This window comes from Drosophila takahashii, chromosome 2L (genome assembly GCF_030179915.1).
Source record: "Drosophila takahashii strain IR98-3 E-12201 chromosome 2L, DtakHiC1v2, whole genome shotgun sequence".
Lineage (NCBI taxonomy): Eukaryota > Metazoa > Arthropoda > Insecta > Diptera > Drosophilidae > Drosophila > Drosophila takahashii.
In genome coordinates, this window is record NC_091678.1 from 8274688 (window position 1) to 8288758 (window position 14071).

General features: G+C 37.8%; 1 protein-coding gene across 3 annotated transcripts in view; it reads right to left on the reverse strand.

Annotated features, from left to right (window-relative positions):
- Positions 1 to 1041: 1041 nt before the first annotated feature.
- Positions 1042 to 14071, reverse strand: part of Btk (tyrosine-protein kinase Btk29A) — a 46063-nt gene continuing 33033 nt past the window's right edge. For 2 of the 3 annotated variants that reach the window (XM_017160611.3, XM_070218466.1), the window contains 8 exons: positions 4219 to 4430; positions 4031 to 4147; positions 3883 to 3963; positions 3689 to 3819; positions 3242 to 3370; positions 2412 to 3184; positions 2219 to 2352; positions 1042 to 2154 (listed from right to left, as the gene is read on the reverse strand). In XM_017160611.3, the coding sequence (XP_017016100.2) occupies positions 2056 to 2154; positions 2219 to 2352; positions 2412 to 3184; positions 3242 to 3370; positions 3689 to 3819; positions 3883 to 3963; positions 4031 to 4147; positions 4219 to 4430 (1676 nt within the window). In that variant the 3' untranslated portion in view covers positions 1042 to 2055. Of the gene's footprint in view, positions 2155 to 2218; positions 2353 to 2411; positions 3185 to 3241; positions 3371 to 3688; positions 3820 to 3882; positions 3964 to 4030; positions 4148 to 4218; positions 4431 to 7054; positions 7580 to 14071 lie in introns of those variants that run through there. The other variant, XM_017160613.3, reaches the window with a different exon arrangement.

Genomic DNA, 14071 nt, shown 5'->3' on the forward strand with positions numbered 1-14071 from the left:
TTTTAAGATCCAAAACAAAGATCGTTTTATTTTCCAAACGTCCACGTAAATGTGGCATAATTTCAGGCTAAGAAGCAATGTTAATTAAAAAATATTTAAAAGTTAATAAAATGCAGGTGCTAAATTATAACCTTTATTTGTTTGAAATGTATTAATTATACAATTTTCGTAATTCATTCACTTCCTAGATTAACGGGTTAGAAAGTCCGCAACGCTCCTCAAAGCTGGCTGTGATATGAATATTGCGATCAACATTTCACGGCCACCTTGAAGACAGTTGCAGTTTTCACATTTATCATTTTGATGGGACCCCAACTATTCATAAAACACCGGAGACCAGCAGTACTTTCGGTTCTTTTATTAGCAATATCACGTTGATGATTTTTGGTTTTGTTTTTATTTTTCTGGGGAATGGGTTTCATGGTAATAAACGTATTTCGTATTTGTATGTTTATCGTATTTATATATATAGTTCTATATGCATAGGCGCATGAAATCAACTAAGCCGCGTATTATAAGTTAGTAGTGTAATTTGTAGATTGCATATGTTGACCTTAGTCTGGATAGTGGCTACTGCAAGGATTTGGCTGATGGGCAGCGGGAAGCTGTGTCTTCTCAGCTAATCTGCCCTTCGCCCAGCAAGAGGAATCATATTAGATCGGCTAATGCTACATATAGTCGTTAGAAGGACGCTTACTGGCTACCACATTCATATAAACATAGACAAACCTTTGCGGTTTCTGTGTATAGTTCGAGTCTCGTATCAAAATTCTGTATCAAAAGTTGTACAAAATGCGCTTTTGGTTTTGCTTGTTGGTGTTTCGGCTTGAGTTGCTGTTTGATTCGGTTTCTGTTGGTGTCGATCTTGTATAGTCTGGCTATAAGTCTATGTGAGTTGCTTCTATTTTGGTTCTGTTCTCATTGCTTCGAATTCTTCTCGTCTGATCTTGGCTCGCAAACGTTTTGGTGTGAAACCGAGTTCTCTGCTCGCAGTCTCCGAATTTTTGGCAAACAAATAAAAATAAAAGGGGGGAAAGGTGATAAATGTTCATCGTACATTTTATTTGATTTTCGGTTTTTCTTTTTCTCTTTTGTATTTCTGGTTGCTTAATCAAATGATAAAATTAATTAAGTAAAACGTTCATAAAAATACGGTAAAATATGTGTATAGATATATATCTTTATATCGAATAGGCATTAAAAAAACGAATGAATTCAGTTAAAATATAAAGCATATCGCATAAATTTCTCGTATTCATATCGTACTTGATTCATACTTTGAGCGTGGGAGAAGTCATCGCAAGATCAAAATTAAATAAAAATAAAAATCGTCTGCAAGAATTAAACAATAAATCACAAAACTTAAGCTAAGCACGTACGAATCTAGTCTAAAAATTGTCAAGTTCCTTGGCGAACTTTGCCTTTATCCTCCTTCGGTTCCTTCATCCTTAATCAGTTGTGCAAACATTTCGCTTTCGACTTGAGGCTTACATTTAATATTTAATGCTTAATCAGTTTTCTTGTTTGTTTGTTTCTATCATTCTTTAGACATAATCATATTTTACTTAGCACAGTGGCTCGCTATTTAAAAAAGCACATTTAAATATCATATCATATGCATGTATCGTTATAATTTCGTAATTCGCTTTCGGTATGTGAAATGTATCAAAAATTTGACTATTAACTACAGTTTTCTATACTTTAATGCATTTCCGTTTTCTCTTTTAATATAGTTGCTATATATGACTGTCAGTTGTTGCGCTTCGTATCTCACCGACTAACAGTAACGCGTTCATAAACATAATGATATCATTCGCTCAGCTCTGGCTCTATCAAATAATCCAAGTATGCCATAATCGTATGCGGCTCGTGCCGCAATGGTAAACTGGCCTGCGCTTAACTAAATCTTATGGTTCATATACATGTATGTATAAATCTAGATATATCTTTCTCCTCGCCGACCTTAAATGTAATGCCTTTAACGTTCTTCATAATCTTAATATGCTTCAGTGCGTGTTGATTTCGGGCGATGGGTGCCGCAATCTGGTCCGCTTCTTAGTCGGTTAGCGTCTGGGCCACAAGAGCCAGCTGATCCATGAGCACACGGAACGCGGGACGCTCCTCGGGTCCATGTGACCAGCACAACTTCATGACCTATTGGAAAATATTATAAAAATATTAGGAAAATTCTTTCATATCTTAAGGGTTATGTACTTACATCATAAATCTCCTTGGCACACGACTTTGGTTTCTCTAGGATAATTCCGCGCTGCACCCGCTCAACGACCTCTGTGTTCTTTAGGCGACCGTATGGCATCTTGCCGCAAGTGAAGATCTCCCACATCAGCACACCTAAAACGGTTAATTGATTAGATTGATTGAATCAATGGAATAATAGCACAAAAACTCACCGTATGCCCACACATCGCTCTTGGAGGAGAAGCGCGTGTAGTTGAGCACCTCGGGCGGCGCCCACTTGATGGGAAACTTGGTGCCGCCGGAGCTGGTGTACTGATCGTCTAGAACATACCGGGCCAGACCAAAGTCGGCCACTTTGACGACATTCTCGGAGCCCACGAGGCAATTACGGGCGGCCAGATCTCGATGAATGTAGTTGTGGCGCTCCAGGTAGGTCATGCCCTTGCTCACCTGTATGCACATGTCCAAAAGCAAACCCATATTACCAATCAGGGTCTTCTCATGCCGGCGCAAGTAGTTCAACAAGGAGCCATGCTTCATGTACTCGGTGACAATGTAGATGGGCCGATGCTTGGAGCAGACGCCATACAGCTGCACCAGATTCGGATGCTGCAGCTTGGTCATCACCTTGGCCTCCTCGATGAAGTCGTCCTCGGACATGGTGCCCTCCTTCATCATCTTCACCGCCGTATCGATCGATCCGCGCCACTTGCCGCGTCGCACCACCCCAAACTGTCCCGATCCCAGCTCCTCCATCAGCATCAGCTCCATGGGATGAATCTCCCACTTGTCGTGCGACAATCCCGCTGTCGGTGGAACCGGGCGATCGCAGGGCGAGGATTTGAGTCGGCAGGCCAGGCCGCCAGAGTTGTGGCGATGGTAGTTGATCAGATCCGGAATAGTTTCACAGCAGTGCTTCTCGCTCAAATAATACTCGCAACGGGCATTCTGCTTGATGTGGTAGTGCTTCACATGCGACTGTGGACTGTGGATGGGATTAGTATCAGTATTTATTTTTGTTCTTTTGGCTTTTTTTACTTACACTTTGGTATGCAGCGATAGTGTGTAGAGACCCTTGGTAGATGACTTGCGAACCACAAAACAGCCCTCCTTGTCGCCCTGCTTGAGCAGGGACTCGGCCCTCTGTCGTGACATGTCGCCCACATACCATCTGTAAAGAGATAATGGCAATCATTAGTTTCAAAACTATAAGGTTGTGTTTAAATTAAAATTTCTACCGTACATTATTTATTACATTGATATCATTATATTAATTATTGTTTATTTCTGGAGGTTATCTTGTATTCAATAATATTTCTTTAAAATACAGTTCATTGGCTTTTCATAATCACAGCTATTATACTAGAATTATCTTAAATTTTCAAAATATTAATGGAATCATTGGGTTTCTACTGATTTCTTAGTGATTTCTGATCTCATATTTTATTTTTTCTCCTATTTTATTCTTTAAAAAACCCCCTTTACTCACTCATAGCGCTCCAGGCCCAGCAGCGCCTTCGGCTTGACATAGTTGCTGGGTATATAGCCGACATTTCCTACGCCATCTTTGACCTTCCACCAGTGCTCCTGTGAGTCATCGATGACCTCGTACTCGGCATTCTGTAAATAGATCAAAAATATTACTAGGCGTTCAATAAAGAAGGGAATTTGTGCGTGGCTTACCTTTTCCAGCGATAAATCGCCGCCTTCGATGGCCTTGAATGGATAGAGTGCCACCACCAATTTGACAAAGTGTGAATTGTCCTGGCAAAGACATAAAAACATAAATGTTAAATCCTTTCTATTAAATATTAATAATATAAATTCTCACCTTGGCTTTGGAATTCGGTGTTCCGGGGGTGGGTATACCGCCAGGCATATTGGCATCCAATAGAGTTCCGTTGCCGTTCAATAGAGTTGGGGATTGCTTGAAAGTTGTCAGCGAGGACTGTTTGGAATGGAATCGAAAGTTGATTGGATGCAAGTTCATCTCACAAGCGACGTCTCCTCGAAACTCACCTGAGGCTGCAGCGATGTGGGCGTGCAACTGCCGCCACCTCCTCCTCCTCCTCCGCCGCCTAGGCCAAGACTTCCGCCGCCTCCCAAACCGCCGCCCACTCCGCCGCCGAGACTCCCCGAGCTGTTGTGCTGCAGGCTGAACTGACTGTTGGTCGTGGAGCTGTTGGGACTGATGCTGCGCGTTGAATTCTGGGCTGGAGAACTGCCGTTGCCTGCAAAGATACGAGGAATAAAATAAAAGTAATTAGAAAACAGTTTCAAGTTCGTTGCTTAAGTCTTTCGTTTGCTACTACACAAAATATTACAAATATTGTTAAAGTTCGTTGTCTAAGTCTTTTGTTTTGAAAGCTTATATTTCTTGAACTTAAAATATATCCTCAAAAATATGTAGATTAATTTTAAAACATTTTTTTCCAGTATTTTACATTAGTGTGCCATGTACTACACTGAAATCTAAATTTAAACATTTTTAAACCCCAAGGGCTGTCCAATTAATTAGCCATCTACAAATATCGCAAAATCGCCTTATGTTATTTGTTTGTTTTTTTTTTTTTTTTTTTTTTTGGTGGCTTGCGATTCTTGTCAAGGTGATAATTAATTAGACGCTGGCCAAGCGCTGACACTGAACATTGACAAGATTTTCAATGGTTCAAGGCGCCCGCTCAGTCGCCCACAATTCGTAGATAAATCAAAGACATCGCATCGCGGGGCATTGGAAAGCTTTTGGATGAGCTGGACTTTGCTCGGCTCAAAGCGATTTCAGTGTTTGCCAACCGGGGTTTTTCAAGTGCCCCCGTCAATAATAATAACGTTAGCTCAAAAGTGAACTCAAAGTGTAACCCCAATTAAAGAAAAAATAAATAAAGATAAATAAATGAAACTTAAATGCCAGTCGAGAGCAGTCGAGTTTCGGCATTTGAGTGGGCGTCTCTTATGCAATCGCCCCTTAGCAAATGAGTCAACTTCGACTCATGATACACATTTTATTTATTTTTTTTTCTTTTTCGATTTTGCTCTCGTATTTTTGTTTCTTCTGATTTTTGGATTTTCTGTGTGCTGCCATTCGGAGTCCACTTTGCATCGGATGAGCGGATGGAGAAGTGCTTCAGGTAGGCGCCTCTGCTCGAGAATCGCGATCGCCGAGCGGTTAAAACAAAAGTGAAGGTTAATCGCGAAGCGAAAGTGACTGCCTACGGCATTAGCGATTTCCCAACTCGATCGCTCTATGTATATATATGTATTTACAAATAAATTTATACAAAATATGGTAAGAGAAAAATTGCCCTGCAGTTTGCAGACTAGCTGGTTGCCACTGACTTTCAATTGATAAGCCAATTTTCTCAATATCACAAAGCACAAAGCCGTAGTGCGCACACATTTTTCATGTGAAAACTTGTTGGCTACGCCCCGCCCCCTTTTTATTTTTCCACCCATTCTCACAAACAAGCCAACAAACAGCGGAGTTACGAGGAAAACGTGCCGGCAAAAGATGACAAAAGCCTTGGAGGCAGCACTCCAACTACGTAGTACGTACGTACACAATACGCCAGTCGGGAATTCGTGCCCCTGCATTGATGCAAGATTGAAACCAAAAATAGAAAGTTTTTCTTTCTTTCCCAGCGAAACGCACACAATCGCAGACTTGCCGGTTGTTAAAGCCGTGCTCAGGCTTTTGTTTGGCCATTTTCCATGCAAATGAAAAACGCTCCAAGCATTTTCTCTGCTTACACATACTTATAATAAGTAAATTGCCATCTTTGATGTCTGACTTCTTCCGAAAGGTTGGGTACTTTATAAGTTGGCTTTGAGTTAGATGAGAAAACTAATGAAATTCTAAAGTAATACTAATATTTATTAGAAACAATATTTTTTTTATATTTTTAAAAGTTTATTGATATTATATTTTGAACTATATAAAGTTAGGGTATCTGAAAATAGGCCTCTTTTTAAAACACATAAAATCTTTTTTAATGACAGAGTATTTAAATATACAAGTCCCAAGCTGGATTTTCCCGTTGAACAGCAAGTTGAGTATTTAAATCATTTTGAAAACACTTGAAAATTGGCAAACGGAAGTTCATTTTACACATATTCATACCATACAAAACTCTCTCATAAATTGCTCATAAATGGAGAGAGGAGATATTAGAGGTACGCAAACGTTTTCAACAGGTGCGTTGCATTTCCAAGCCCACTTGCAACATTTGTCATTACCGCTCTACAGGTATTTATAGCTAATTGTGTAATTGTGCTTTGTCTTTGCTCCGCTTTTACCGACTCCCTCCGCCATCCCCCCTTGAAAAACCCTCCTCTGCCAACAATTTGTTATGCAAATTGCTATTCTTGTTATTGCTGTTAATGCGAGTATTGTTATTGCAGCTGTGGTGCTCAACCTCGAGCCGAGTGTTTGTGAAAATCAAAACCTGCAAGACTTTCAAACACGTGTTTGCTGTTGTGTTCTCTATTGGATATTCCAAACAGGTGAAACTAATCAAAATGCTTTGGCGATGACTCAAAGGCAGCAGCAAGAACCGTAAAGAAAACGCCCACTAATGTTACAAACAAGATCAGGGTCTAAAGCTATGGAGGAAACTTGAAAAAATTATGAAATCATGAAAAACAACCGAAATAATAAATAATGTAGGTATTAAAATGGTATTTAAATAAATGTTTATAAATTATTAATAATTTTTTATAGATTTTTAATGACATTGTTGTTCATTAATCACCAATAGTGGACTCATTTCTATCCGACTATCACTATACCCAGCTTTTAAGGAAAAAGGCACTACAAGAATCGAAATTTTAATGCAATATCTCCGATCTTTCAGCTTACCCAGCTTGAGTGCCGATAAAAGCATCATAGTTGCTTCAGCGAATGTCTGTGGTGAAGACCTCGGAGACTCCACTCAGTTAAAAAATTCCACTCTTCGGCGATATCTTGCAGTAATTGTGTCAATTCACTTTCACATAAATCGCTTGTTCGGTTTTTTATGTTTCTTCTTTCTCGATTTGCAATTCTTTGAACTACAGTTTCAGGTTGTTGGCAAACTGGTTTCGCGGTTGCTTCCTTTTTGCAATCTGCAGTTGTTGTTGTTGTTATTTGTTATTATAGTAGTTGCTGCTGGCTGCTTGCTGTTGACCTTTAAGCGTTCCCCATTCAGCGATGCTGAGCGGCTTTTACCGTTAAAGCGGCCCTCGAATAAAAAACTCAGAGCTTCCTGTGCTCAAGATTTTATTTCTAGTGATCTCGACTTGTGCTAATATGTATGTATATTTTTTAATTATTTATTTTTGCAATATCTGAAGTCTGCTTTCACACAATGGCAAAAGGCGACGCCATCTTGAAAACATTTTCCATAGGCCTTAACTATTATTTCATTTTCTTTCATCAGTTATGGTTATAAACTTTGTTTTTCATTTTATTCTAGACACAAATAAAATCACAACAACTGGGTGGTATACATTCATATTTTTGTTTCTTTGGAATTTCTTTCTCCTTTATAAAAAAAAATCAAATTTTGTGCGCGACGCGAACTGTTTCAGTAAATGTTTAAAAGCCAACTGACTGAAATGGCAACTGAATTTTTTTAGCCAGACAGCAGCAACACGGCTGAGAAAAATAGCAACAGCAACAACAACAGAAACAACTTCCAACTCACGGAGGCCATAAACATAAAGTAAAACTTAATTGTAGCAGTGGAGAGCGGAAAGTGGAGAGAATGGAGAGCAAAAGCAGCAGGCTCAACAAAGCAGAAGCCGCCAAGCGAAACGACGACAACTTGAGCAACATAAACAAACACTGTAAACAAATGTAGGCCTTTTAAATACTTAAATAAGTACAAAACAATATAAGCTGATTTTAAATAAATTTTAAATTTAAATAATTTTTGATGAATGTCAAAATGTCTAATCAGTTAATTTAGTATAGTAAAATACATAATTAGTGAATTGGTTTTTTTTCTAAAAAATCGTTATATTATTGTGATAATTTTTTTTTTATATAGAAACAATAACTTTTCTATAATGCATTGTAATCTTTATTTTTCTTGGTGTACTGGTATAAACGCATGTGTATATATCTCTGATCAAGGTGCAGAGTTGAGAGCTAGCTCTTCTTCTTATTTTTCGTTCAAGCTTGTCAAGCTGCAACTATGATTTTCAATCTTTTTTTGTATTTACCAAACGATGCGCCTTCAACTGTAAAATGAATTTTCTTTGAATGCTAACGGTAAAGTTGCCATAATGGACACACAGAAAGACAGCAACAACAACACCGATTACAACAATTACATCAATGAAACGAAACAAAACTTTTGAACTTTTGCTTGCACGTTAAAGTTTTCGGAGAACAAAAAGCACGAAAAACTCACTTGTATAATAGCAAAGTGTGTGGAAAAACAACAAAAAGCCGCAAAAGACAAGACCGAAAAAACGTAGAGTTTCTTTTGATGTTTCTTCTTTGCGAAGATGGAGCAACAGGCGGGAAAATCAGCAGGTGAGAGCGAGATGGGCGATGTCTGCTCACCTGCACAGGTGTGTGTAAGAGTGTTTGTTGCCAAGCCGGTAGCCAATAAATATAAAAATGAAACAAAAGTTGCCAATGCGCTAGCAACATGTTGCTATCGGTATATAAACCAAAAATGTATCTTAATTATGGATTTGTTTTTTATTTAATCTTTCATGTTTCGAATTTATTAAATTTAGATAGAAACCATATAAAATAGATTATTAGGTCTCAATAATTTTAGATTATTTTTGCAGTATTTCTTTATAAATGTAAATAAAATTCTAGTTTTTACTTTTTACTTAATCCTATGATTATATTTCTTTAAATAATGTTACGGTTCGTAAGCCTCCTAAACTTTCATTAATTTTTGCCCCATTTCTTTGCGTTTCGTTTTTTCATCATGCCTGAAAGTAGGCAACAGCATCTTTGAAATACCACTAGTGGGCCCACAATGCAATTGTATTTAAAAATAGTGAAAAACAGAAAAAGTAACGAAGAAAAAGATGATAATCATGCTACAGAAGAAAGGCAGCTGCCACATGCCTAAACAATAGTTGCTCAAATATCATTTAGCGCCTTTAACAAATGGGTTTTTAAAAGTGCAGAGAAACTCGGGAAAAATTATACCTGAACAAATAGATGGCATGACTTGAAAAATCTTAGAACACATATATTAGTTGAGTTGCATTAAGCAAAATAACTATTACGTAATCAGTTAGTAGGTGGACGGGTGTCAAGCAAATGATTACTCCTGTGAAACAAATTATTTTTTGTTTCGAAATAATAATAACGAGATAGCCCCTGAACTAATATTTACTCGTTGAAAATAACAGGTCAAAATATTAAAAATGATTTTAGTGTTTATAAAAAAAATTGCCTATCTCTCATCTTCATAAACTGCAATTGTCAATCATCTTACAGCCACGAAACACACGTCACTCGAATCCGAATATATGTATGGAGAAAAATTAAGGTTAAATGTTTACATCCGAGGCTCATAAAAAAGCGTGTGAAAAATTGTTAACTAATTGGCAAGTTGCATGCGGCAAAGAAAACAAATAATTACACGCAAATTGTTTGAAAAATTGTGCAGTCAGTGTCGCTGACAGCGACAACAAACAATAACAAAACAGTAATACTAATCAAACAGGAAACGGCAAAAAGACAAACAACAAATTGTAATCGTGGCCGCGTCTCTGTTTTTGTTATTTGTTATGCAAATGTGGGTTAATAACATTTTAACGCATGCGCCATGAATACAAAACATTGCGGCAATCAAGACTCTGCGGAATTCTAATCATTCTGCCAGTGATTTGTTGAGCAGAAAGAACAAAGTTTGCCGAGTTGATTGAAATGTTTCTAGTGACTCGCATGAATTTGCTGCCAGTGGGTGTTTTTCCTTCCCCCAATAACTTTTACGCGGCTTGATTAATTACTCCAACTGTAAATTATAAAGCCAATTTGCAGTCGGGAATGCATCGAATTATGCATTCGATTTGATTTTGCATTCTGGCATTCAATTATCGCCAGACGGAAGTGGGTTTCCAGTGGGTTGTATTAGCCAATCACTCAAATACTTTGGGTAGGTAGTTGTAGAATCTGACAGTAAAAGCTACTGAAATTGTATAATTTATATATTTCTTTTGTATTATTACGAAATTAAATTTATTTTTCATTTTTAAATTTCTTTATTTTTGGTTATCTGATTTTCAGTGGAGTCAAAAGGCACATTATGCAACTGTTTAAATTCACACAACACCCTAGACAAATTTCCCTTGAAAAACTATATCCCCAGGCGATCGACGACGCCAGCCTTAAATCACTTCCAAAAAGCAAACAAAGCTGGTGGGATTAGCGACCGCCTCTAAGCGAAGCCACTCCCCCCTGTGGGGTTTTATGTCTCCAATTAACACAATATAAAACAAACCCCGAACAAAGGAAGAAATAGTCGGGGACAAAACGAAATCAATCGAACCAATTTGCATATGAAAAATGACGTCGAAAATAAAGCGGGCGTTGCTTTTTTGTGATATATAATATTTATTTCGGTTTTCTGGTTAATTTCTGCCCGCAGCTTGCAGCGGGGCACTGGGTTTTTGTTTTTTATGCATTTTTAATGAAACCATTTAAGAGGACCCAGGCAGATGGAAATTGTATTTATGACAGCGAGAAATCCCAACGAAATCATAAAGTTGATAAGCAACTTTTGAGCTGCTCTCTGACCTTGATTTTATATGGTTTTTTTTTTTTATTTTGATCTTGTTTGGGTTTTTTATTTTTCAAGTTAGTCCGAAAGACATTTTTCCATTTTCAGGCAGACGTGTTGTCAATAACTTTATATTTCGCATCTCGATGCAAATTGAATTTACAATAAATAAAAGTGATCAACCGGATGGTAGCGATCTTCGGCAATGTTTTTTGCCTTGGCAACAGAACTACTCTGAACCAAGAATGGATGTATAGCTACCCAGGTGCAGTAATGCACGTCTGTAGCTTTGTGCCCAGAAACGAAATGAGACCCCATGGTCTGAAGAGTCACCGATTGCTTTGTCGGGCCAAAGACAATTTACAATAATATTTAAATACGCTTTTTGCAACTGCTTTTTGCTTTGACTCGCCAACTGGTTTGGCGACTGCCCAAGTTAACTTAACTTAACTTAACTGAACTTAACTCGACTTGAGTTGAGCTGAACGTGCCATTGCCGGCTCACAAGATTTGCGTCTCTGGGTTTCTGTTTTCGGTTTCGTTTCATTTAATTTTTACCGAATCCCAGCGAAGGCTATTTCGGTTAAATGGGAAATGATATCGGAATTCGTTCGTACACGCCATTGAGGTAAGTCCCACTGGGTTTTCATATCGATAATGCGGCCAACTTCGCCTAATAAACTAAAAAACTTGACTTAGAACTAATTTTTCGATTTGCGGCAGGTGTGTGGGGCCATAATTACTAGCAACTGCGTCAAGTTTTGCGGTTATTTCGCATTGCGACACGAACTTAGTTCTGTGACGTCATGGCGATCACACGTTTTTTTTTTAGCTTAGCAAAATAATGTGAGGAAATTCGAACTTAGTTTGAGGTTACACTAGATTAGTTCCCTGTAAAGTTAACTAAGTTACATAAACCGCAATTAATAATATAAAAATTTTACTATCAAACAGAAAAAAAGGATTTATGTCAAATTTCTTATTCAAACATATCAACATGATATTTTATCATATCATATAAAATAGCAATAAGATAAACATGATCCGTATTCATATCAATATGATATGAACAACTTTCAATTTTTTTCCGTGCTTGAATTTCTATTTTAATTCTATTTTATTTATTATTTTAATTTAAAATACCCACAATAATACCCCATGAAAACGCGTTCAAAACGCAGCTTGACATGCACATAAAATCGCACATAAGAAAATACAACAACTGCAAAATAAATTGAATGTTTCTGGTCAATTGCTTTGGTCAACTTTAAAGCACCGAAACCGCTCGACAGTCAACAAGTGGCTGTGAAAGAGAGAGACAGAAGCTGCCAATGGCTTGTGCTTTTGGCTCAAATTGCAAATGCAAATTGCAAATTTTTGTGGTCATTGTTAAGTAAAGGCCATAAATAGCAATAGCAACAACAATACAATAATTTTATTGTCAACTTTGGCATGCCAATCAGCCAAAAAGAAAACAAAGCGAAATGAACACAAAGTAAAACCGAAAGTCTAGCGAGAAAAAAACGGACAAAACGCTCCAAGTGGGGCGTGCTATAAAAATGATGGATAAAATGGGGGCTAAAAGGGGTTATAAAGGGGGGAGGCTACAAACTGAAGACTAGAGCTCTGGCATGATGGAGCAGCTTTCAATCTTCGTCGTCTCCCATATGAAATTACTATGCAAAAACCGACTTTTCGATTGGCATTGATGCATCTGAGGCCTGGAGAGAATCTACACAATCGTAGAATCTACAATTTTCCCCTACCCATCAGCCTGGCACTTTCGGTTTTATTGCGACTGGATGGATGGATGTATGGTTGGATCTTCAGGTTTTTCTTCTGGGCTTGCCCGACGACTGCTAATTGATTTCAATTATGCAATTGCCATGTCTTCTCTCTGCTCCTCTTGTTTTTATTTTTCTGCCTTTCTTTATCGTGTGCCTGGCATCGTCTCGCCCAGCTGCTGTCATATGTTCTTATGTAGGCTCCTCTGCCTGCTGCATGGCTGACGATCATCTAATAACCGCCTGCCATCTGAGCCATGGCCATATAATCATGATAATTGTCAGGGAGCGGAGATCCAAGAGCGGGCAGCCCCGATCGCATCGCCAGACTGTCGCTAAATGCTGGCTTGGCTCGAGCACTGCGAAAATACGTTTCACAAACTATTTTGGGTGAAAAATAAAAGGAAATGTGGTATTCAAAAAGTATGCAACCAAAATTTAATTCGAAATACTACCCAAAACTAAGTCCTGATTTAATAATTATTAATATTTAATGAAGCTAATATGACAATTTTAATCCAACCATATACTCTGTTCGATGGTTATCCATTTATGAATTAATTTGAATACACATTTCCTAAACAGACACCTCCCAGAATGAAATCCTTACTTACTGACTTCAAACCCGAATATTTCTTTCAGTGCAGTATGGGACTGTCTGCTTCTTTGGTAAGCAATCATCGCCAGCGACGCCTCTGTAGGATGACTCGGCGTCATCTTCTAGTGAAGTTGAGCTTTCGCTTAGCATGCAATGTGGCAATACATTTCAGAATTGGTTTATGGATCCCCTATCTGACGGATTCGTGTTTACAATTGGCATGGCAAAGCCTCCAGAAATGTTTACGCTGCAATACATTTACGTAATTGATGCACTCCTAGCATTTACGCAGGGTTTGACTGCATGAGATTAAAATCATTTGTTTGCGTTGTGAAAACTGTCGGTATAAATAAACAAACAAAGAGCAAAGAAGCTTCTCTTATCAGAAATAAATATTTTTAGAAATTGAAACACCTTTTGAAAAAGTACTTGAATGCAAATAAAATCACTTAGTGTTTTACTTTATTCAAACACATGCCTAGATTGCACTACAGATACTTTTTTGTTATATATTTGATCTTAGTTACGTCATGTTAAGTAAGAAATAACAACTTTAGTAACTTTTAAGCATGACAAGCATTTTACATGGAATTTGCTGGCAGTTGTAGCTTTATATATTTGAGTCTCTTACTAAAATTCATTCTTTTTTTCTATATATAAGCCAGCTAGAACCAGCTCTTTGTGAGCTGTCTTGTTAAATTAAGTATCTAACAGCTAGAACCTGTATTATTTGTTTTAAGCGATAATAACACCCA